General features: G+C 36.3%; 1 protein-coding gene and 1 long non-coding RNA gene across 4 annotated transcripts in view; one reads left to right on the top strand and one right to left on the bottom strand.

The window, feature by feature from the left end:
* Nucleotides 1-4,533: 4,533 nt before the first annotated feature.
* Nucleotides 4,534-21,269, bottom strand: TMEM106B (transmembrane protein 106B). Its single transcript, XM_024577227.3, has 8 exons — nucleotides 21,077-21,269; nucleotides 17,645-17,866; nucleotides 15,601-15,664; nucleotides 14,154-14,313; nucleotides 13,104-13,244; nucleotides 12,790-12,839; nucleotides 12,000-12,053; nucleotides 4,534-10,694 (listed from the first exon to the last, which is right to left on the bottom strand). Exons 2-8 carry the CDS (start codon nucleotides 17,862-17,864, stop codon nucleotides 10,556-10,558), a joined length of 828 nt encoding a protein of 275 aa, XP_024432995.1. The 5' UTR covers nucleotides 17,865-17,866; nucleotides 21,077-21,269; the 3' UTR covers nucleotides 4,534-10,555.
* A 78-nt stretch (nucleotides 21,270-21,347) lies between these two features.
* LOC128781154 (uncharacterized) overlaps nucleotides 21,348-26,412 on the top strand; it is a 72,894-nt gene continuing 67,829 nt past the window's right edge. For all 3 annotated transcript variants that reach the window (XR_008427041.2, XR_008427040.1, XR_008427042.1), the window contains exons 1-2: nucleotides 21,348-21,583; nucleotides 22,082-22,244. This is a non-coding gene — a long non-coding RNA (uncharacterized lncRNA). The remainder of the gene's footprint in view (nucleotides 21,584-22,081; nucleotides 22,245-26,412) is intronic.

The following is a 26,412-nucleotide window of genomic DNA, read 5'->3' on the forward strand; positions in this document are numbered from 1 at the left end:
TCGTATAAATATTCCAGAGAGAGAAAATTTCTGAAAGAAGAATTGTTGAATCCAGACAAATGTACATTTTAACTAAGAGATAATGACAAATTGCTCTCCAATAAGGCTACATACATTCAGGCTTCTGCCAAGAGTGCACAATAAAGATCATTTCCATACTCTCGCCACCAGTGGTTAATATAAATCTTTTTACTCTTTTCCAGTCTGAAAGGAACAAAATAACATTTTATTTGCATTTCTTTATCTGTGAGTTCAAGTGTAAATTTCAACCTAGTCACTTTGATTAGAATTGATTCCTGAAATAAATGAATTTGAATTACAAAGGATGGGCTTGCATTAGCCTCATCTTTCTTTTTCAAATTTAATCAGGAGACATAATAAATGTATCAGTGGGCTGAAAATCAATCCTAAATAATGTCATCACATTACCTATGACATGACATAGGCAACAAGGCCCATACAAAGAGATCAACAAGCATGCTGACTAGGCTGCTGTAATGTCCCAACTTCTCAGTCACAAAATAACAGCCTTGAAAAATAAATACAGGTGAATACATCTGTTATTTGCACTAGAATTCCAATTAATTCTGGATACAGCCAAGTAGTCAGGCTAACTATCTGCAGCTCAACTGGAATCCTGTTAGAGGGAACTCTCCAAAACTTTAAATAGGTAGATTGTAAAGCAATTCACAGTGGCTACTTGCTGCCAGGATTTGGTCTACAGCTCTGGATAGACTAAATAAAAACGCTTACCACTGAGAGCAAGTGTTCTTGAATACTGTATTTCTGTAGTTGGGAAGTGAAAAGGGGATCTGAATAAAGCTACTAGTGTTTAAAATCATGTTTCAAAAAGAATGTTGTGACTCATTTTGTATACCATTTTGACCCAGAATTGGTAATATAATACAATTGTCTTTAGAATTAAGAATATATATGCAGAAATGTGCTGCTGAATAATAGGGATACATTCTGAGAAATGTGCCATTAGGTGATTTCATTCCTGTGTGAACATTATGGGGTACACTGATACAAAACTAGATGGTACACACTCTACTACACACAGGCTTTGTAGTGTACCTCCCTCACGTGTGTGGTCCCTCACTGGCCGAAACATTGTTATGTGGCACTATACAGGGTCTGGCAGAAGTAAAGCCTGCTTGAGTGTGGTTGGTAGGGTACTAAATAATATGGGTATAATAATTTATAGTTTTAATTTGAATATTTTACCTAAAATGTCATATGGCATGCTTGAGTGTGACATTGTTATATTACAGAATTACATGCTTACGATTTTGTAATAAAAGGTTATGTAATTAAAAAAGGGGAGTGATTTGTGCTGGACCCTGTATATATGTTTCTTTGCCTTCCATAAATAATAAAATGATAAAAGCAACTCTAAGTTAAAACCCAGAGTTGACTTAAGGGAAGACATTAATACTATAGTCTATTCTTTTTTAAGATTATTTTTTTTAGAGAGGGGAAGGAAGAGAAGGAAACATCAATGTATGGTTGCTTCTCCGACGCCCCCTACTGGTGAACTGGCCAGCAACCCAGGCATGTGTCCTAGACTGGGAATTGAACTGGCAACCCTTTGTTTCGCAGGCCGGTGCTCAGTCCACAGAGCCACACCAGCCAGGGCACTACAGTCTATTCTAATGCAAGTTGGGAAATATGTTACACACCTCCTTATGTGACAGTGTTATTAAGATTAACAAAGAAATTATTTTGTTCATCATCTCCTTAAAGTACAGGGTTTCCCAACTTTTCCCTTCCATGGCATTCATAGAAAATATTTGTTCAGCCCATTAGGACAAACCAACAAGGGTGCTTACTGCTTGAGATGACCCTGTATCCTTCTCCCTGGCCCCAAAATGCTATGTTGTACGCCAACTGTCCCCCACTATTGCACTGAGATGGACACTAAAGGACAGAGGGTAAAGTGTCCAGGAGATAATGGTGGGAGCCTACTTGAGTTAAAGCCACTAACTTGTCCTTTTTGAGGTTGGGACTGTATTATTTTCCTCTTTGTATCCCCTATAGGATCAAATACAGTGCCCTGTATTTACCAGTATAACTTGGAAATATTGTGGGTTTTAGACCACTGCAATAAAGTAATTAAACATCACAATAAAGTTGCACACATTATTTGGTTTCCCATTGTATATAAAAGTTACGTTTATACTATTCTATAGTCTATTAAGTGTGCAATAGCATTATATCTTAAAAAACAATGTACATCACACACCTCAATTTTAAAATATCACCAAAAATTGCTGAACAATGTTTTTATATCGACTATTACAAATGAAGTATCTTGAATATAGTAAAGCATTTAAAAAATTCTATATAAATATAAATGTTATTGAGGATTTTCTTTCATCGAAGGATATGTGCACAAGTAATTGAGTGCTGAAGCAGTCAACAGATAAGAATCTGTTCTCATGTTTACTATATTCTAGTATAGTTATACAGACAAATAAAGAGGTGAGTATCTATAATATTTTGCATGGTAATAGGTGCTATGGAAAAAATAAAAGGAGTGAAAAGAAGAATGAAAATTCCATGGTGTTCGTAGGGGTGTTGAAAGCATTCTTGTTTTTTGCTTGTTCTTTAATCAGGCACAGGCTTATAAAATAGTCAGCTAATAGGAAGAAAAGATACTGGTTGAAGAGGATGATGTTTTTAAAGTGTAATTTACTAACAATATAATTTTAGGAAATTCCATATTGCTTAACTTAAACAACACAAAAGTTATCTGGTAAGGACACAATGAAAAGTAATGCATAATGAAGGGTATAACTTTAAAAATTATAATTTATATGTGAACAAATCACTTTTGGGATAAAAGGCTTTTTACTCAAATTAGACAATTTCAGGTGCAAACTTTATATTTGAGAAAACACTAGTAAAAAGTCTGATTTTAACCTTACTCTTAAATTTACAGATACCGCTGATGTCTCCATTTGTATTTATTCACAGTAGAAATAATTGTTCAAAATTACCAACAAGGCAGAAAATTCAGTTTTGCTTGGGAAGTGTGCCCTTTCAAATTTAATAATGAAATACCTGACACATATTAGGGATCAGTATTCTTTGCGGTTGCAGTTTCTTTTGGGTAATTAAAAAAAATAGTTATTATCAGTACATTCTACTCATTAATCTGGAATTAATGAAACAAACATAACCATTGGAATCTTCATTATAAACTCACTTTAAGGTGACACACATTGATCAAAATCTCAAAACTTTTTAAAACGAATCCTTTGAAGACTCACCACTTGAAATGTGTAAAAACCACGGGTAATTAGAAAATTCAAAATCACATTTTTCCTTCATTGTCATTTTCAAAGCTATTTATAAAATATTAATTTAAATACACATTGAAGCTTGTTTCTGCCTGCCTATGAACTATGTTTCAGTTATAAACCACAGTGGTTTTGTTGAATTCTCTAAGGTATCATTAAAGGAGTGGCTCATACCATACTCCAGGCCGATGGCTTCAAGGGCCTTGGGAAGATGAGCAGTCAGAACTACAGGTCTGCTGCTTCCAATTAGATCCGAGCAGCTATGTTTTGTCACATACTGGGGTTCTATGTAAGTTTAAAAAAAAGGTTTCATACCTTAAAAAAAATCTGAAAACCACTGATCAAAGGAACCAAAATCTACCAGAAAAAAAACCAAATCCTCAAGAATTTGCTATTGATCCTTCCTCCTCCCTTGATTAATTGGCTAGGGAGGGCACACCAGGTAATCTTAGTTTTCCCATTATTCTAGCAGGATTTGTTTCTTTTTTGTCACAACTTCAGACCATGCTACTACTACATACAAGATTTTTAAAACCATAATTAAAAACACTAACTCAAGATAGAAAAAGGTATTTTCGTTTAAAACAAAAAGTTCTGAAGTGAAAAACCAAAGAAAGCTCTGGCCAGTGTTTCTCAGTGGATTGAGCACCTGCAATCGGAAAGGTCCTGGATTCGATTCCCAGTCAGGACACATTCCTGGGTTGCTGACCAGGTTCCCAGCTGGGGGCATGACAGACGCGACCCATGGATGTCTCTCACGCATGGTGTTTCTCTCCCTCTCTGTCACTCTCCCTTCCCCTCTCTCTAAAGGTAAATAAAATGTTTAAAAAAAAAAAAAAGAAAATCTTTGTGACTGGGCAATTCTTTTAAAAGTACACATTCGGGGGAAAGGTCACCAAGTGTTTGCTAAATTTGGAGGGAGAAGGGGTGGGACACTTGAGCTGGGCATTGAAAGAGGTAAGATCAGAGGACTAATGATATGGCCAAATAATTTTCTAGGAAAAAAAGTTTCAAGTGTGAGACAGATTCCAGAGATATTACAGAGGTTGAACAGACAGAATTCAGCAATGGATCAGAAACAAAGTGAATGACATAAAAAGAAATCAAAGATGATGCTAACATGGAGTTTGGGTAAAGACTGTAAGGATTGAAGAACTTTAAGCTGAAGGACTTTCAATATCTACACTGATTTATTTGTATAAAGAGAATTTCAAAAGCATAACCAAGGTACTTGACTGTTACGAATTTTATTTTTTCATGCTAAAATTTTTACAAATTTTATTGTGTCATACAGAATTACAAGAGTAACAGTTACAAGTGAATGAAAAATAGCATTTTGGGGCATTTCTATTCATTTTACTATCATAAGCATATTTTGTCACAGGAATAGCAATAATAGCTATAATTACAGAACTGCTGGACATAGAAATCCAGTAAGTGTGTTATGAGGGAGGTTAATACATAATATAAACAAAGATAAGTGCCCATAGTCTCATATTCTATATTATTTATTCCACAATTAGAATCACTGATTAGAATCTACCCAATAATGCCATAATCAAATATCTGACCAAGCAAGTCAGCAAGGATTTCATTTTCTAAAATCTTATTTAATTGAGTTCTACATGGAAATATAAGACAAAACATACAAGGCATGTCTTGCTGATACTGTATGCCGAACACAAACCATTACATAATGAAATTATGCATGTTTTGCAAGTTGGCATATGTTCCATGTCACACAATAGTTAAAAGATGAGTACTTAAACAGTACTTAGAATCACCCAATACAGCTGATACAGTATCTCCCAGACTTCTAGTTTCTAAAATTCTGGGGTAAGTGAAACACTTTGAACTTGAACAGTCTACATGGTAGTAATATTAACTCTTGGCCATTGGCCCAATACTAATCCTTTTTGTTTTTTTAGTATACAAAATATGCTGAAAACATTTCTCTTAAATCCCTTTCATTTAATATAGTTAAATAGAAGGCAACAACTTCCTTCTAGAAGAGTTATATTTGGCTATGAAAAACTTGACATATGTATGTTAAATTAATTTGTGAAATATTTTAGGGTCAATACAGACCATAATATATATTTTTAAATTTAGAGCCTGTGCTAAACACATGTAAAAAGAACTATAAACATAACCAATCATATTAGTTTTGAAAAAATGAAAATAACCATTTTTCCCCAATAGTAACTTTATAAATATATATATCACTTGCTTTCATCCAAATTAAGAATAAATTTCAAAAATCCACTGTGAAATTTACATTCTAAGCACAAAAATACATAAATATTAGTATTTCTAATCAGAAATTTCAGCTGAGAAGTGAAAATTTTTACTTTGAAATAAGTCAGTCTGGGATATAGAAGTGAAATATTTGATTATAGCACATTTAAATATATTTTGTTTTCATGTAAAAATAAACTTTTTAAAGAAATAATGGTTAGCAGTCTTCTTACTCTACCTTCACAAACACATTTTTCCATAACATAGTTTAAGATAAAGATCTAATTTAAAATGATTTTACAAAATAAGTCAAATTAATTATTCTTAGATATATTTAAGCCAAGTATTTGCTGCTTCCAGACATTGAGTTAAATATCATGACATTATGGTAAGCAACTTTTGGCTTACAACCTAATAACTTGAAATTCAATTTATACTTCTTATCAAAGATTGATATGTATTTGTAAATTTAAAATTTTTCATCTTTTAAAAGAAAAAATCCTAACTGATTCATATGAATATTTTAAAAATCAATGATAAACATTTTTATTATACCAAAGATCTACAAAATAGTAGAATATCCTAACAGTATTTTTGAAAATAGTTGATCCTTGAACAATGTGGGTTTGAACTGCAGGGGCCAATTCATACACGAACTGCCCAGTGCAATTTACACCAACATCCTTCATCAACTCTGGGTGGAAACGCCCACATGCAAATGACCCACTGTATTTACATGCTACCTATGGACTGGGTGGGAGCTCTGCACCCCCAACTTCCCCTCTTTGTTCAAGGATCAACCTTACTCCCAAACACTTCAAAGTCTTGTATATACTAAGTGTAACAACCAATGTACTTTCATAAGGAAAACATTTTCAAAGATTGGAAAGAAAATACGCTAACTGTAAGAGCAATAATGCTTGAGTCAGAGTTGTAGTGAATCTGAATCTGCCACTTACAATCTTACCCATATTTCTTAATTTCCCTAAAACTCAATTTTCTCAGATATAAAATGGGAAGCAACAACAGGATCTACCTTAGAGCGCTCTTCGAAGGAGTAACATAAAGCACATAAGAGATCAATATAGTATGTGACACAGTAAGGAACCATTAATATTAGCTGTACCAAGCAGTGACTTACTTTGGGGTCAAGTACCTAAAAAACTATTTTCTTAAATAAGATGTAATCATCATATAAGGAATTATTTAAGAACTTTAAAAAAGCAAAATAGCATGGGAGAGTCAGAAACATGCCCTCCAAAGAAATATCCAGAATTCTATTGCAATAATAAGGCTAAGAACCATAAAGTCTTCATTAGACTAACATTTGAAGTCTCCTAGGTTACTTTTATTGTGTTTTGGCAGTCACTTCCTATATATTTAACAATGCACTGTGTCATTTCCAGACCACAATTCAGATGATCTAAAGTGAGTTTTATTTTCTTGTCATGAATTTTTAGAGAATCGCCTCATTGGTCTAAAAAAACAAAGGCACAGAAAAACTATACACAAATAAAAGCAGTCATTTACATGTTAATGTACTATAAAGTGACCATTTTAGCAATTTCACGCAATTTATCTGGTATCTAATTTTCATACTGTTCATATTTCAAATCTCAAAAATCTCTATTATTTGTAAATAGTTTCTGATGATGTATCAGTCATATTTTTATTGGAATGATCAAGTACTAAATTTTACAGAAATATTAAGCTATAGATTATGTTCCACAATATTTTACTTGTGTTCACTTCCCATTTGAAATATTTCAGGTACCAACTTAAAGTTACCCAAACCATAGTCCACCAATATGATTTTGATTGTCATTGTTAAGCATGTGAACAGTTTCTCTAATTTGTGACCATACTAACCTGAATTGACAGGCTATTATTTAAAATATCTCATGGATATTTTAAATAATAGAGCACAAATATGGGAGAGAGGAAAAACTAGGTCAACTACTTAACTAAACTTCAGCAAGTCCCTCAACTTCTCCATGCCTCTCCCTCCTTCTCCAAAAGATAAGACTCCTATCACCCTATCTTCCTTGACTCACAGGGACAGGGCTGTAAGAAATCAGGGAAGAAAAACACATGAAAGTGCTCTGAAAAGGACATGAGCTATACACATGTAATATCAACACACAGAGGCTTGTTACAGTGTGATACGTGGTTAGAATGATCAGTCTACTAAACGTGTAATTTAAGAGGAAGTTATTCTTGGAAGTATCAGAAAAAAACTTACAACAAAACTTTAAAACTTTCCATGTCCTTTGGATAAAATCTGAGAGCAGTTTAAAAAAAATGCATTGATAGCTATCCTATTACCATGTAAGAGACTACATTGGACAACGACCTAAGAAAAGACGAACTTCATTCATTCTTTCCAGAACTTTTTTAAAATGGCTGTAATTCGGATTTATCTGAATGTGTTTTTATAGTTTCATTAATTCACAGCCTGCTCTGTTTTAAGCTAATTTTGGTAGTTACTTAACGCTCTCTGAAAGTAGTCATTGGTGACCTTTATTTCTCTATTACCGGTTTTTTACTTATTTTAAATTCTAGTTTATTTCTGACTTAAAACTCACGGAAAATAGATATGTTTTTAATTTAGAGAATGAAGAAAAAAAAACAAACTAAGTCACTGAAAGCAAATGTTCCCTCACTTTCCTGTCTCTTCAGTAGATAATATGAATCTATTCTAAAAGAATATTAGAACCACAAATCAACAAAAAAACCCATTTCATTTATCCTATATAATTTTATAAGATTAAAAAATACAAAACAAGAAAATAAATCAGGACTGACTTTTGTAAAAGATGTATCTGAAGGATCATTCTGAAGAAATAAATGCAATTTTCAAGGGAACAGGACTTGAGGGCACATTGAGAACAAAACAAAAAATGATTAAAACATTTTTTGGTTTTACACTTAGTCACTGAAATACTATTATCTCTAGGTCACGCTGAACGAGAAATTAGAGGAGGGATCAGTCAAGTATGTAGAAACATATTTGGAAGCCCCGATATAGATGATTGTTGAAGTCACGGGAGTAGAAATTTTGAGGCAAAAGAGGGTTTACATAACACTCGTTAAAAGACATCAAAAGACAGTGAGGGAAAATGAAACGAAAATGACAAAACACAAATAGAATCAATACACTAGAGAAGTGTGCAGTTTCAGGAAGAATGGGAGTGGTCCAAAAAAAGGAAAAATTAAAAGAAAAAGTGGGTTTGACTATAAAGTACATAATAAATGTAAAGGAGTGATATTTAGTTAACAACAAGAATAAATGAATTAGGAATGAATTAAGGCAAGACAAGTTATTTAAAAAAATAAAAAAGAGCATTCTACCCCTGTATTTGCAATGTTCATTCAGGAAAACTTGGAGAAAATGATATGAAAGCAAAAGGACACATCACAGTGTGTCTAAAGGCAGATGGAGGGCTTCATAATAAATAATTATTAAATAATTACCAACTACTGATAACTATTAATTATTAAATAATTGATCATTAATTATTAATAATTAATCTAAATAATTAAATACAGTGTATGTTTTAAGGTTGAGTGTCAGACTAGTAAATAGATACGTTTCAGACCTAAGTTAGGCACTTTTGGGGAGAAAGTTAGGGGGAACCTGATTTCTGTTACTGGGGAACAGAAAGAAACTAATCTGAAACCACCCCCTCTTTTTTTTGGTATCACACTCAGCCCCTACACTCAGCGGTATGCCTTTAAAAGGTACTTAGACCTTAGGAAGTGAAAAGGCAAAAAGCCCAAATGGTGAATGGTACTGAAAGTATAAAACAACAAAGTGAATAAGTCAATAATTGACACTTGAAAAAAATTTTAAATAAAATCCAAACCTAAAGTAAAAACTTTAAAAATGTAACTACTAGGTGCATGATATCCATGTGATGTGCAAAGTGATTAAATTAAAAAAATCACAGTACAGGTTTTATTTTCATATAGCCACCATCATTTAATAATATGATTTCTTGGGTAATTTCAACCAAAAAAATAATTCCCAACCCTAAAGCATTCATAAAATTGGTTAAGTTGGGTACCGAATAGTTGTGAAAAGTGTCTTCACAATTTTTGGTACGAAAAGCAACATGAAAAAGAAGTGGAGCATCAGAACAATTTATTTCACATCTACTTTATGCCTGATCTAGTATGTAAATGGAAACATTCACATTCCATAGGTTTCTGAATTCCATTTCCTGTTTTATATGTATGAGCTACTTACTTTATTTTGAATCTGTGCCACTTTACTTGATATTTATTAAAGCTGTACAAAAGCCATGCAGTTTATTTACACTATTGTACATTAACTATGTTTGCAGATTACACAAAAATTCCACAAAACTATAAAATGGAAAGACATGTGAAACATTATTTAGAGACTTTAAAATTTTTAGGTACAGAAGTTTGCAAAGATTATTTGGGTTTATAAGTGTAATTCAAGCACTGGCTTGAAATAAGATGGGCAAAAAATGCAAATGAGTAGAATTTCAACAAATGAAAAACTAAAAATGTTTAACTAAAAGATAAAATACCATATAGTTGAAATACTCCCTTGTAGCAATGGGAATTTATAAGAGGGAAATAAAAAAGGTTATTCCTTAGGAGTCTTTCATAAAGAATAGGCGATCGGTAATAGTCTATAAATGCTTTCAGAAATAAAGTTTCTCAAATTATGTTCGTCACCAAAGTTATGTTTTCAGTAGTGACCGGAGCTGTGAATTTTAAATATTTACTGTCCAGCAGGGAAAGTCTCCGTTTCCCCCTTAGAGGAGTGGGGGGGGGAGAGGGAAACCAGTCAGTACAGTTAGATTAGAGACCCTGTTACACACATCACGAACAGACTGAAGAGCTGCAGGAACCTGCAGGTCCACATACTGGTAGCTCTGTTTTAGGTTCAGTTTAAGATCTATCGGGAAGTAAGTACCTCAGTGTTTAAAAAATACCAAGAGGCATTTCTTCTTCTGCAGCTGCATGTCTCTCAACTCTTACTGCTGCGGCTGGAGCACGTTCAGATACTCGGACTGCCCCAGCTGGTACGTCGTGTTCCTTCCACAGTCCACATACTGGTACCTCTCCTTGGATATCTGTTCAGGGTGTCCGAAGTAGGTTGTCGTCACAGTGACTCTAAAAATTAAAAAAAACAGGGAGAAAGACCGAATAGTTACGCATAAAAAGTTTTCTAAAATGAGGATACTCTTATACATCAAAATTCTCTCCAGACAGGGGTTCTTGGATTAATGATAGCTTCACACTCTGGTGATGGGTCTCTCAGGGACTATTTCCCCAACTGACAACTGAAATGCAGACTGACAAAGCCCTATCCACGTAATTACATAAAACAAATACATTTTTTTTCTTTTAAAAAGGCAAAAGTAGGTTTACAGTTGTGAGTACATGAAACAGTTTTTTCTTGTATTATTATTATTTAATTACTTTCTATATGAACTGTAACCCTACTTTTGCCCACCCCCATGTAAGCTCATTACTCGATTAAAAACCATATAGCTCTCTCACCACAGGAAAAGGGTTAATCAAATGTCCGCTCATGGCCCTATATTAAACCTATAACCTACAATCTTTTAACAGCTTAGGATAACACCCAATTTACAAACCAGTAACATCACTTCTCCTCACTAATGCTAACGACCAGTGACCGCAGGCAGCAAGGAACTGCACGCTGAGTTCGGTCCTCCTCACTGGCCCAAACACCGCCATTTTCCTGAGCTCTCACAAGGTCCAGTTCACTGTTCAGCAGCAATTGACCCTGAACGACTTCCTGAGCTCCCGTCTCCTCATTTGTAAAGCAGGGTAATACTTATCGGACATCACAGCATTCTTGCAATACTTAAAACCCCATTGAGACGGCAGTTTTAAAATGTTGTGTTTGCTCTAAGCCAGCGGTTTTCAACCTTTTTCATCTCATGGCACACATAAACTAATTACTAAAATTCTGCGGCACACCAAAACGACATTTTTGGCCAATCTGACAAAAAATAGGTATAATTTTGATTGATTTACAAAAAATAATGATGGTAATTACCTACTCTTTATGCTCCAAAGAGACTTTAAAAAATCTGGTGCTGCCCTTGCTGGTGTGCTGGGTGGACTGAGTGCCAGCCTGCGGTCCGAAAGTTGCCAGTTTGATTCCCAGTCAAGGCACATGCCTGGGTGGCAGGCCAGATCCCCAGCTGGGGGCAGGCAAGAGGCAACCGATGTTTCTCTCGAACATCAATGTTTCTCTCCCTCTCTTTCTCCCTCCCCCTTCTCTAAAAATAAATAAATAAATAAATAAATACAATATGAAGGACATGCACTAACGTCAGGTAGTGCATGTTTTAAAAAATTAAAAATTCTTGTGGCACACTGGTTGAAAATCACCGCTCTAAGCCAATGTTATAAATCTTAGATTGAAACAAAATTCATACTCACTGCATCATGAGCACTATGTTATGCACTTTGATGTAATTCAGTGTACAGAAGTCACTGTTCAAGAGGAAAGAATGTGAGTAAATGAGATCTGTAACATTACAAATTTAGAAGTTTAATTACAATTCTTCCTATGCTGAAGTTAACAGATATTAACTTTAGATATAAATAAGCATTTTGGTTGAGCATTTTTTGTATCTCAAATAAAGATTAATACTTTCATGAACTCTACTCTAAAGACAAATACGCTTTTCTGCGACAGCAGCTGTACAGTTGTTCTAACCTGCCACAATTTACTTCTACTTTTTGTTCACCTTTTGAAATTTTACTAACCGGTTTGTTACTCAGAAATTCTGTATCAGGCCGATATCAAAAGATGATGAAAATTTATCACTGTTTTACTTAACAGGAGTTAACATAATCATTTAGAACCAATTTAAAAGCTTTAGAACTCCAATAGAGTATTATACATTATTAATCTTCCTACAATAAAACATCAATAAATAACAGAATATAAGGGAATATGGTTCTCTTAACACAGTAAACAAAAAGTGACAATGTATGTACATATGATCTAAATTCTGAAAACTAAAAAATTTTTTGTGTGTATAGATGTTATACATATAAGGTATGTTGAAGAGAGAGAACAACAGATATGAGTGGAAGCCAGAAGGAATATTAAAACATGTGGTCTTATGATTGCTGAGATTATGGGATATTAAGTATATATACATATTTAATTCTTCAGACTTTATAATTTAATGACAGAAAATTATTAAAACTGAGAACTTACTACATATAACTCATTTCCTCTGCTATGATAGTAGGTACTGTGTAATCAATCTGAAAGGCAAAAAATGAAAATAAACAAATACAGAATAGGATCAATCAAGTATAATCAACTACTAGAGATACATTTCATAACTTCAAAGAATTCAGAAATCTCCCCCTTCACGAGTCTGATGCAAAGACTTTCTCATGTATACATTTATGAGATACATTTCAAAGGCAAACTTTTGAGGACACCCTCACCTCCTTCAAGTGAGTATGATGAACAAAGTTGAGGCTCATTTAACTTCTCCAAACTATTTCATGACCGAAGCTTACCTGTTTCATATCCAGGGGACCAATATTTGTTATGTTGTTTAAGCGTGCCTTTCCAATAACTGTTTTTGAAAACTGAACTTGTGCAGTGATGTTTTCAACTTCAACGGAGTAATAGTTATTGTTCGTTATATTCAATGTGTTCTGCAAAAGAAAGCAGGCCAAAAATGTACAAGTTATGTGAAAATATGCAAAATAAATATGCATTCAAACTAATTAAAAAAATGACTTCAGTTAGGGCAATGCTTCATTATTAGAAGAAATAAAAGTTTTAACAAAAATATTAAAGAACATTAAATTAACCAATTATTTGCTTTTACACATAAATACTATGTATAGAATATGCTACAATAAACATACAATTAAAAAAAAAAAAAGGCCCAGAATTGGTACAGGAATACAGAAAAATGAACGTTAGAAAATGTATTTGTGACCTTAGCAAAACAAAATAAAAATAATTTTTAGGTTTCATCTTTTACCCAATGTTAATATAATAAGCAATTACTTATTCTAATAAACACAAAAATGGCCATATAAAATGTTAAACAGTACCATAAGTAACTTTCTTTGTTTAAAAGAAATTGGTATTTTAACTTATACACAAATAGAAATTTCCACCAGGTCACTATGGAGAAGAAATGGAATGGACTCAAGTCTGTTTCATTGGAAAGAAATGCAGGTGCATCACTTCTATGCTCAGGTAACAGCTGGACCCAATTTCTGTGATTCCAATTCACAACTGTCTCAAATTTGGAATCAAATGTTGAAAAGTAAACAGACAGTAAATATATTTTTTGCTAGCAATTGTTTAATTCATTTACCCTCCTAAAGGCATCTTCAAATGCTAAATGATTCTGTATCCATAACTGTCAATATTTATTACCACCTTCAGCAGAAGCAGAAACAACAGAGATGGCCAATATTCTATAGCAGACACATACAGTAAGCCAACCAACCAGTGTCACACTCCATATTCTCTCAACAGGGACAAAGGTGCTGCTTATCATCCTAAAGGAATGCAGTTCAGTATTTGTAATATAAATTTTTACCTACCGTAATATTTAAATATATTGTACGCTTTTCAGTATCATAACTGACGTATGCTGATTTTACACCAATGTATTTCACGTCGATGGAGCGAGGGAAAAGGAAAAACACAGCCAACCCAGAAATCAACAGACAGACAGACACAGAAGCCATCACGTACAGTTTTCTGAAAAAAAATAAATAAATAAAAGGAGAATTTAAATATACATATGTGCGTCACAAAGTACATAATGAAACATTTAGAGAGAGTATTTTCAACTTGAGTTTTCCCCCTATTATGCTAGCACTGTAAGATGTATTTTATCTACCTTTTACTTTATAAAAGTATTGAGTAGGGTTAGGTCTGAGTCTATTGTTAAAATGCTCTCTTTAAAAGATGTATTTACCTTAGTGAAGACTGGGATTTCAGGTTTATTACAGAGAGAACATTACTGCAATGATTCCCAAAACTGGGCTGCATGTTAAAAATCAACATAGGGAGCTTTAAAAATTTATTGATTTCAGGACTCCCTCCTGAATTCACTGCAGCGGAATTTTCACATGTCAATTTCGCCATCATGATTCCATGAATCGACTGCTCATCAGAACCACCTCTGAAGCTTTAAAAATGACGTCTCTACATGCCTCATCAATTTCACCCCAAGTTTACAGCCATCCTGCTGTTATACAAGGTACTAAAAAAGATGGTCACGGTATATACCCACTTCTATCCTTCTGAGATTTTTCTAGTTTCTGAACCTTTTCTTTCCTTTATCTCTATTCTTGCAAACTGGATTCTACCCACTAAGGTTCTTCCTTAGGATGTGCCTGTCCTTTTTTTAAGTTTTTTATTGAGTTTCTCTCAGGTGTCTGAGGGCTTAGGATGGTCCAGTTCCTGCTGATCTTCTCGTGGCCCTTCAGTGGATCTCTGCGGCCTTCTCTGCACCCTCTCCAAGCTTGAGCAACCTCCAAATTTTAACAGGTTATTCTTAGAGGTATCTGCTGGAATTCCTCCGGGATCCTCTTCTTTTGAGGTATGGTATTTGCTTTGGTATCAAGGGTCTTGGGACTCTTAGGAACTCTCCATCTGCTTCTCTTCCCAACTTCCACACGGCTGCTCTGCATGTTAGGTCCTTGCTATCATGGTTTGAATAGCTGTTTTTATGGCTTGTGGGAACACCGCAACACCTATTTTTAAAATAAACATGTTTTCTCTATGTGTGTTTCCTACTACTATTCTAGGTTAGTCTCTTTTAATTAAATGAATTTGAGAAAATTCAGATACTAGGCTGCTTTCATGACCTCACCCCAACCAGGATTCTCTTTTTTTTTAATGACACAAAGCATATGAGAGCATAACTTAATCAGATGGCATTTTTTCTTTTAATAGTGTTAAGTAGAGTAATTATTATACATAATTTGAAAAGAAATTCAAAAGAACAAAAAAATTTGCCACTTTCTGAGAATCACTTACGTTCTTCTTGGCCTTAATCTCTGATCACTATATGGAATCAATGCCACCAACTGGTTTTCTTGCCCTAAAAGTGAAAGAAGTTAAAAATTTTATTAACACGATTAATTAAAAATATAGTAGCTCCGCAACAAAGTCTAGTTTGGAATGATCAAAACACCATGTAACTGCTCTCAAAATCTTCAAAAATTATCCAGTAAAAGTTGCATTCCAGGGCCAATTACTCTATTTTTCATACCTAGAGATCTACCTGATTGGAATAGTATACACAATGAGAAAGAGTAATTCTTTGCTGAAATGAAAAACTTTTTACCAGGCCTTCCTTCAACAGAGGGAACACTTCCTACAGTGCTCCTTTAAGGCTCTGACTTGGTTATCTGGATGAGAGCAGAAGAACCATATCACTTTCTCTGTATCCTGACACCCCTGTAACTACGGAGGTTCCTACACCACCCCCTTGAAAACCAAAACTCTCACACACTCACTCTCATGCTGTAAGAGCCCCTGTAATGAGGCTTACCAGACTCTTTTTGGCCACAAACCTCTCCACATTAAGTTACTTCAAAATCCATCATTTATTTCCTGGGTTGAGATAAATCCATATACTTTAATAGATAAATGAATCTTTAAATGCCAACTTTCCAGTCTATCTGTATTAACTCTTAGAGCACCATGCTCAAATTCTTCTTTAAAGCTTTCCATAATGCTTCCATCATTCCTCCCAGACCCCTCTGCAATGCTCCCCTCATTTATACTACCCCCAACACACCCACATATAAATATATATATTATGTATATGTGTCTCTGGGTGGGCACGTAAATATTGCATGTTGCTTGGTAGTATTCATTCGGCTAAACTACAATCCTGGTTAAAACCAACCCTTTAACTACTATGCATAAATCCACACGGTTACATGTGGATAGACAAAAACATACAACTATGCTCGCTGGTCTCATTTTAGATCACTGATCTCAAGGGGCCCTTAATATGCTAACAATCGTACAACAATCGTATATTTCCGTAGTTCACACTCTCAGCCTGACATTCCGAGACCACAATTTCATAACTTCAACTCTCTTTTGAAACCTCCAATACCTTCTTCCCCAGACTCTGAGCTCATGAGGTGGCAAACAGAACTTCCACATGCTCCCACTGCCATATCCACCCACCTTTCTACTTCTGTGTCCACACACTCTACCTTCTCTTCTGTCACGCAGAGAAGCCCTATGCACTGTGCACTAGATCTAGTAATCCTCCTGTCTCCTGATTACCAATATTTTCTCTGTGGATCACTCTCATTAGCATATAAATATATTCACTCCATCTTAAAAAAATCCCTCTTGACTTCAAAGCCCCATCTAGCTATACCACTTCTTTTCAATGCAGTAGCCCCCCCCCCAAAAAAAACCCCTATCTTCCCACTATGTAACTTTGTTTCTCCTATGCTCTCTTGATCCTGCTCTATATGTGATATACATACTTATGCAGGGTAGTCCTACATCACCAAATCCAAAGGTCAGTTTTCGGTCCTCATATTAATTCATCTATCAGTAGCATCTAAAATAGTCTATCACTTCTTCCTCCTTGGTCTATGTTCTACAGTCATCTTCCAGGATACCACAGATACAGATCTCCTCCTCCTACTGTAGCTGCTCTTTTCAGGGTCTTTGCTGTTTCTTTCTCAGGTCACAACCTCAAATGTAATGCCCCAGGGTTCTCCAGATCAAGGCATTTATCAGAGACTCTGCTAGACCTTATACTGCCACTTGGTCTGTCCACCAAGGCCTCTCAGGTCACATTATCAACTTTGACCAAGCAGAAAATGAGAAGAGTACAAAGGTACTTTTACTATTTCTACTGTTGCTACTGCTCCCAAGGTGGCCTACAAACAGCACATGGGGATTATTCCCTCTGACTTCCTCTATGATATGCGATCAACTTTTTTTTTTCCCTATTTGACTCATTATTATATAGCATCCCTCTTCATGTAGTTCGTCTTGTGCAAATGCTTGGAACCATTCTTTGAAGGGAAAACAATGCACATACCCCTAGGAATTCTTCCTGTTCCTTGACAAGTGGGGCAAGTGACACTATCTCTTCCTGTAAATTCCACATACGGAAACTGAGAGACATCTCCATTTCTTCCATCTTCATTATGGACTTCACTATTAACCAATCCATTCCTCATGTTTTCTGTCGATGCGACTCCACCATAAGCATCTTCTTTATTTGAATGCAAAGGCAAATGAGAAAAAGACTTCCCCATGTCTAAAGAAAAAGAATAATCTTAGAGTGAACTTCAAGAAAAAATGTATACTCAAGTACATTATGGGATATTTATACCAATCTACTGTATTTTGCCATGTATAATGTGCACATTTTTGTCCAAATTTGAGGGAAAAACAAAGATGTGTATTATACATGGGTAGTACTAATTCCATATCTAGGTGTTTTTAATTTTTATTTATGCTTCTGCGTTAATAGTGTAACTCTAGCAAGCAATAATGATATCTGTATGCAAAATAATACTCTTCATAATACAGAAAACAAGTATCTAAATAAAAACAAATAAAAAAATTAAAATGAAAGATTTTTTTCCCCCGAAAGTTTGGGCCAAAAACGTAGGTGTGCATTATACACAGGAGCACATTATACGTGGCAAAATATGGGCAACTGATGTAGAAAAAACTACAAGGAATGTTCATTCAAACTACTTCGGAGATTAGGCCCTGGCTGGTGTGGCTCCATGGACTGAGTGCCAGCCTGTGCACGAAAGGGTCGCCAGTTCGATTCTCAATTGGGGCACATGTCTGGGTTTGCAGGCCAGGCCCCCACTAGGGGATGCATGAGAAGAAACCACACATTGATATTTTTCTTTCTTTCTCCCTCCTTTCCCCTCTAATAAATAAATTTTAAAAAATCTTTGAAAACATTACTTTGGGGATTAGAATTATATTCAGTTAAAGTAATATCTAAACAAGGGAGCCATTTCCTAGAGTCCAAAAGTGTTCTTCTAACACAATATTGTGAAATACTATTGCACCAGATTTGTGGTGAGAATGGGCTTTCCAACAACTTACACAGGTTTACGACTTAACAAGCCTATACTTCTTTTAGGTTCTCTAAAAATTAACATGTGGGCTTCACGTTTCTTAGAATAAAACAAAACCACATTCTACCTTTAAAACACTTGGCACTGAAGGCGAAAGTTGGTTTGGGCAGATAACAGCTGGGTATTATATGCACTGCCAAGTAAATTCAAAGTAGCATTTTTCTTCATCGTTTAAAATTCATGCTCCTTTGTGATAAATAAAATTTGCAATCCCTCTCGACCTCATATTTCTTGCTTTAGATATTTAAACACTTGCAACAAAAAACACTCAAAAACCACATCCTACAGTTTCTTCTTTCATTCAGCAGTTGGCAGAGTTAAAAAAAATGAAATTAACATTCCAAAATACTGAATATAAACTACACATACAAAACAGAAATATATAGAACATTAACTACAAAATTTTAGGAAGAGAGTATCAAAAATAACAGGGAATATTAAATACAAATTTAAAACCTGTTTCTGAATCTATATGTAATTAGTATTACTACCTATATAAAAGTAGCCTCTGCAGGTAGGTAATGCAATAACAATGTAGGAAGGTCATACAATTTTAAGAATGAAAAGAACTGAAGTGATATTGAAACCGGAAAAGACCTGCATTCGTGCTGCCTGTCACATATTGAACCCAATAAGCAGAGACAGGGATTGAATCTTTATGGGCACTTAATTCAGATGGCTGGCGATCTAAGAAGAGGGGGCCTCTCTACATTTCCCTTCCACCAGCCTTTTTATAACAGACCACAAAGTGCAGTGAGGAGTTTTGAAATTCAGGGAAAATTAGACTTGAAAAAAAATCGCAGTATTCTAGCCCCTGGGCAGTTTAGCTGCTCCCAGGAGCTGGGCTGTCTGTCTCTCTCTGGAACACAATGGCCCAGATATCTCCACTTGTTCCCCAGGCAGTAATCTTTAGCTGTGCCCCAGAAGGTAGACTCTCTCTCCAGGGAGTGGTGGGCCTTACGTGCAGTTCCTGAAACAATAGCTTTAACAGATGCATTACCTACTAGGCTTATTAATTATTTACCTTAAACTAAAATTTTCCAACTCTTGATTCCCCTATCAATATGATCCAATCTGCTGATATTGAGAGAAAATTAATAAAGAGATAAAGCAAAATTTAAATTTTTTTTCTAAATTTGAATATGTACCTTTTATTAGTTCCTAAAACTAGATTATAGACATTTATATAAAGAGAGAAATTATATTGCTTTTAAAAATTCCCATTGCTTTGAATAAGGAAAATTGACACTCAAATAATTCAATGTACAAAAATTTGCTTTTTACAACTGGCCTGGCATCCATGTGTAAGCAGCAGGGTAAAAAACAAAACAAACAAAACCCTATTCAACTAGTAGACAAACTTAAAATTATAGAGTGATGGCTAAAGATACTTATTTTCACTATTTAAAAACTATGTACACATTATCCACATTAAGTTCAAAAATATAAATAATTTATGACGTCTACAAATGCATTATCTTCTCTTGATTTGTTTCAACGACACTGAATCTCAGCCAAAGCAGTACTTGCCAGGCACAAGTGTTCAGCGATGAATTAACATCACTGTCCCCACACTGGAATGCCTTGGGAAGAAAAAACACGGAAGGCAAAAACCAGTGGCTGTCTCGACCTCACCAAACAGTTGCCTCGATTGTGCCTAGGACAGGTGTTTGTTTCATCAAGGCTAAGGACAAGCGCTAGACCTTGCCAGGTACTGGGCACTCCTGCCCTTCCTACTAGATTTTCCTCAGAGCACTGATGAATTTAATCACTTTTATTCCTGGAGGCTGATTGGCATATACAGGGGTTCTAGGCCCCCATTCTATTTCCTGTGCTCAGTGTTTTTGTTTGTTTGTTTTCATCTTTTATGGCAGTCTTTTAATGTACTGAAAACCAACATGGATCTCGGACTCAGCATGAAGTGAGAAAAGATAAGTACAGCACTCCAGCCAATTTAAAAGGGTCGTGATTTTCTGTGATAAAGAAGGAAGCCAGTCACTTTCATCAGCTACACAAACAAAACAAAACGCGGCATACAGACTACTCTGAAAAGGTTAAAAATAAGATACAGGCAACGGTGCCGGAAAACTCGAGAATAGCAAGACGAGGGGCCACCCGGCCTCACAGGGTATGGCGGCCTGGAATCAACCCGGGGCGTCGGGGCTTGCGCCAGCCGGAGCCCCTTGACAGGAGTCTGGTTCTGGATAGGAGGAGGTGTCACAACTCCTCCATCAACAGAGCCCGAGCTCCTTCCCCGTCGCTAGGCGGGCCCAGCTCCCCGGCGGCCTCCTCGGCTCTTCCCACCGTGCCTCCACTGGCCTGGCTCCCGAAGGGGGCCTGGGGGCTGCACGTCCAGGGTCGCTCACCTGCTCGCGTGTTGCTGTGCAGTCCCCAGCTGCTCCGGCGCGAACAGGCCCGAGGACAGGGTCACGGAGTCCGCAGCCCAAGAACTGGCGTAGAAGGAACGACCCTGCTGCAGGGTCGCCGCGGAGTCAGGGGGAGGCACAGTGAGATGATGAAGTCAGCTGATGTTCCACCCACCAGTAACCTGTACCCGCGCCTGCGCAGAGCATTTTTGTGGGAGGTGTGGCCCAGAATCATGCTCCACGCATGCGTCTTACCTCCGCGACCCTAAACCCGGAAGCACAGGTGCTGTGAGTGTGCGTGCGGTCTACAGGTTGTTACTTTGGTCTCCCAAGACTTAAAGTGAAAATTGGCCGCCCTTGCCCTGGAAAATTTAGAAATAACAATATATCCCTCCAAATTAGGCAATTTCCTTTTGCAAAGAGGAAAAACGTGCACTTTCTGCTTCAGCTCTCAGCTGAGCAGTCTTCTAGTGCTCGCTCTGCGAGTTGTCCGGGACATTCGCGACGGTGAGAGGGGGAGGAACTGGATAATAGACTCACAGCTTTTAATTATATGAAGTCGTATTTATTTTAATTTAGAACTTGTTCAGTAGAAGGAAACTGTAAGCGGGAAGGAATCCTGGTTTGGTGATTTTGTTTTTGGTTTGTGTGGGGTTAGGTTTTTATTCCTGTTTTTACACATGGTGTTTCCCCTCCCGCTTCCGCTTAACTGGTTAGTTCTCAAGAGTATGAGATTCTGGCTCATATCCCAGCGCTTCAACTCATCACTATGACTTGGGCTACTCTCCCCAACATCTCAAAGGCCAGGTTATCTCATTTAGATAATAAGAGTAACAATACTGAATTATTTTGAGGGTTAAATGAAATACGGGAACAACTGTCCAGCACAGACTAGACTCGTGGCTTACAGAGAACTTAACATTTAAATTAATTGTTGTACTTATGATCATAACATGTAATAATAGGAGTCTAAGAAGGTAGTGACTGTTTTATTTCTTCTGACAGGATCAGTGTATTTGACCAATGGAATATGAAGATACGTGGAAAGCAAGAAATGCAAGTCAAAACAATATAAATGCAATGTTTAAAATTATATAGACATGTGTAAGTGTGAGATAATGAGCCTTCACACACAGTTTTGGAAAAGATGTAAAAAGTTTTCTGGCAGGTAGGCAATATGTATCAGGAGTATTAAAAATTTTAATTTTCACTTCATTTATCCTGCAGTCCCATCTTGTGTAATTTATCCTAAACCTAAGGAGAACTCTGAAAATATTTCTGTACAAAGTGTGTTCATTTAACCTAAATATCCAACAGTGGGACATTTAGCCCATGTCTTCCAAAGGTGAAGAGCGGGTGGACATCCTCCATTAACATTGTTTAAAATTTCAAAATACATAACTTATCTTAAACAAGTCAGAATCCCCAGAACCTCAGTCTCCCAAGAGTTTGTGGGGGGTGGAGGTGGGGACTAGAGACATACAACAGAGTTAGTGTACGTTTCCAAAGGGTTCACAGATTTCCTTGAAGTCTATCCATGAAGACCAGGTTAAAAGCCTTGGCTGTAAGAGCTAAGAAATATGGTAGGAAAATGGATTATAAAACCCAGTTAGATAAGAATGGCTATGTGTAGACCTCAATCGTTACAATAATGCTGTTAGATTTGTTAGCCATTGTTTCTCCTTGCTTTGAAAATTGGCTTTGTGAAACAATAATGAATCAGAAATACAGAGGCATGATTCAGTTGTGGTTTATCAGTACGTGAAGACCCTACATCATTTCCTTACAGAAAACCCTAAACGAGCTTATTCTTTTTTTATTTTACAGTTTTTCTGTTTTCTCCTAAAAAAGTATTATTACAATATTTGAATTCCAGTTTCACATTTGAAGGAGTGAGTTTTAATTTTTATTTATGAAATGGGACATACTGTGTCCCATTTCTAGCTACAGAGGTTCTTTAAAATTGCCTCATTGTCCACCAAAGTGAAGAGAGGTGGGGAGAGATCTACTCAGTGTTTTATGGATTGTCATTTTAAAAATTAAAATGCCCTAATCATATAAGTAATCTTATAAGACATGGAATTTAGAGTCAATTACTAAAAATCAAGTTAATTAAAATGTTAAGGATCAAGTCTTAAGGGAGCACCTATATACACGTAATATCCCCTAAGCTCACAATAGTGTTTTAAAAGTCTGGTTAGAGCCTGTAATTAAATAAATTCGTTCTTTCGCATTACACATTAAATCTGAGGTAGGAGTTTTAAGTGTATGAGAAACTGAGTATGTCTGAGTAGAGATGCCATGTGCATTATTACCCAGTGTGTCTCCCCAGTTCTCTAGTCTTTCAGAGTCGCCCTTTCTGTTATTGGTTGAAGTGGGGTTCTTGCTGTATCATAAGGAAAAGAATTTCCTGAGACCCACATCGGAGGATGGGGCTTTGGGGTATGGTTTACTGATGATGTACAATTAAGGGGGCTTCCTCTCCTGACTTCCCAATGTCCGGTCTCCATTCATCTCACCATGGAAAAGTACAATCTTGTCTTTAGTAGGGCCAGGGTGAAGGTCACTGCCCAGAGTTTTTGCTCCATATTAAAGTCCAGTCCAGTCCAGCATCCATCTAGCTTAGCATGTGTTTCCAGCTGTAGTCCATTGTTGTGCTTCAGTACTCAGACTCCCTCCTGGATGCCATGGAGAGAACAGGTGCATGCACCATGTGTGTGGGGCACAAGCAAGATGGAGTGAGAGAGCTTCTTTGTTCCCTGGGGTTTATAACCAGAACCTTGGGTTTGGGATGGACCAGGTGCTTTCTCAAAATGAGCAATTAACTTCTCATGTTTTTTTGGGCTTTGGATGGGGTCCATCTCCCAGTTAGACTCTGTGGCCCAGCCTCTCTCCCTGGGCTCCCCAACAATCTGGAACTGGAGAAGGAAAGGGAGAATGTTAATCACCGTGGTGGAGCAGTGCTATGATCCCCTGGAATGTGAAAAGCTGTAGCTTCCTGTTAAGGCATACGGGCTCCTGCTTCTCCGTTTATTAAGCTCAATGTCTAGTCTCTTTTCCCCTTCTCAATATCTAGCTAAACACTGATGGTAGCATTTCTGTTCTGGGGATGCAAAAAGTAACTTTCCTTCCACCTTCTAAATTCTTCTAGCTGGACTAATAATCACATTAACATGAGACACATTAACAGGATAAAATGTCCAAAACATATTACAGATGTACATTCAGAGGAGTCCACAGAACGAGACTCAAGTTGCATTGGGCAGTTGAGGTTTATACAGCATTTTGGACAGAGGAGAAGGTAAAAGGAGTCTGGGATTTCCAAGGAAAAGTAGGCAATTCACAGATAGATAATACAGAGCAAACAAATTCTTCCTGGCCCATCCAGGAACTAGGGGACGCAGAGGGAAGTCTAACAATAAGCTTGCTGGATTTCTCCCTGCCAGGCCACATTTAGTTTATATTATGATGCTAAGGTGACGCTCCCTTCCTTTAAGCAGGTTTTTCTATCAGAATTCCGTTAGGCAGGTAAGAGAGGGTCAAAGTTTCTTTCTGAGTCTTTCATTTCTCAATAACCAATATAAATCAAATATTGCAAAAGGCACATTTTGGGGTGGCAAACTTTTGTTCCCCCGTCATGAATAGGCAAATAAAACAAGCTGAAACCTCTTCTCCTAGGGAGTGGACTCCCCAATTTTTCTATAGATTTCTGAGAAGGAAGGCTTGTAACTTTTTGATAATTGACTGTCATTATTTTATGTGCTCTTCTCCTGGCTCAACTCTCAGTCACTTTGTGCTACTTTATCACTGCTTTGGGATGCTTCTTCACTTTCTCTGTATCGCTTTACCGCAGGTTTAAACATGGTTCTTTTCCATCGTACCGCAAGTCACTGTGAACTGAAAGTTGTATGTGTATCAGATTGTTACCAAAGATTTGTAGAATTTAAAAAAGTGGTTTAAGCACACATGATAAAGGAAATAACATAAAACTGAATATCAGACATTGATTTTTACTCAAGTTTAAAGTTCAGTTTCTTCCAAGGGTCATTGCAGAAATCCCCCTTCCTCCTGAGCCCAGTCTGCCATCAGTTCTCCAGGGACCCCCTTCCACTCTCCAATGAACTTTTTTCTAGATGCTTTTTTATAGATAAGCCCTGGGGCCCAGGATCCCTTTTTTCAGCTGCTACAGGTGAAAATGGAGAATTTCTCCTACATCGATGTTCGGCTCTGCCTTTAAATGAAGCTCTCTTTTAAGGCTAGACTAGAGACTTATTTTTGTTTTATAATCGGAATGCCACCAAATGTTTGTTCCCCAATAGTAGTATCCTATTTGGGAACAAACAGAGTACAGCGACATCTGCTGTTAAAATTTTGAAATCTTCTTATGTACCTCTATTCAAAATACAATGATGAAACATAAAAAGACTAACTATAAATATGGAAATTGTTCCTCTAAAATGCCAATTATGAGGTCAGGCATTGGGTGAAAGTGTGTACTCTGTATACCAGTCCTGTCCATCAAAAGGGTTATGAGCAACAAAAGCAAGCCATATATGTAGTTTAAATTTTCTAGTATTAAGAGTAAAAAGAAATGGGTGAAATTAATTGTAATAACCCAATATGCCTAGGACTTTATTTCAACATGTAATTGAGATAAAATTTAATAAGATATTTTATATTCCGTTTTGCATATGAAGTCATAAATTTGCACAATTCAATTCAGAGTGGCCACATTTCCAGTACTCAGTAGCCACGTGTGTGTAGGGCTCATTCTGTTAGACAGTGCAGTTCCATATACTAACATGACACGCCGATAGAGTTCCTGGGAGTTGTTTGATTACATACAGCTAAAACATTTGTTTAAAGGAGAGAAGAATACCGTTCACATCTTGTCTTATTGTCTATTGAGATTTTTGTGTTAACTCCAAACTTTAATTTTCATAATGCCTGTTTTCCTAAACACTGCATTCTAAATTTGCCTCATTATGACTCCTAAATTATGACAGCTGGGTACAGCCTGGCCTATTAGCATTATTATTTCTTAAATTTTCCAATATGGGACCCTCCCTTTACAAAGTTTCTTGAACTACGGAAGTGCAGAAATTTTCATGAGCCATATAAATGCATATCACGACCAGGTTAGTTGTGGGCTGAAGACAAAGGAGTTGTGTAGAAGCTGGCATTCCCACAAGAAGTGTATCCAAATGTATGTACTGAATGTTCTGACTCCAACTTTTCCAAGTTCTTAAATATCACTGTGAAGATGTTCAATTCTACTAATCTCCCAGATTAATCTTAAATTTCAAATACTAGCAACTAATAATGATGGTGTGCAT

This window comes from Desmodus rotundus, chromosome 6, assembly GCF_022682495.2.
Source record: "Desmodus rotundus isolate HL8 chromosome 6, HLdesRot8A.1, whole genome shotgun sequence".
Classification (NCBI taxonomy): Eukaryota; Metazoa; Chordata; class Mammalia; order Chiroptera; family Phyllostomidae; genus Desmodus; species Desmodus rotundus.

What these genes read in the sequence shown, in the direction of transcription:
- TMEM106B (XM_024577227.3), bottom strand. Translation starts at nt 17,864, where the DNA reads ATGGGGAAGTCTTTTTCTCATTTGCCTTTGCATTCAAATAAAGAAGAT. An exon ending in AACAGGAAGAATTCCTAGGG is followed by an intron (nt 15,665 to 17,644) that starts GTATGTGCATTG and finishes TTTCACTTTTAG; the next exon opens with GGCAAGAAAACCAGTTGGTG. An exon ending in GAGGAAATGAGTTATATGTA is followed by an intron (nt 12,054 to 12,789) that starts GTAAGTTCTCAG and finishes CCTCTTGAACAG; the next exon opens with TGACTTCTGTACACTGAATT.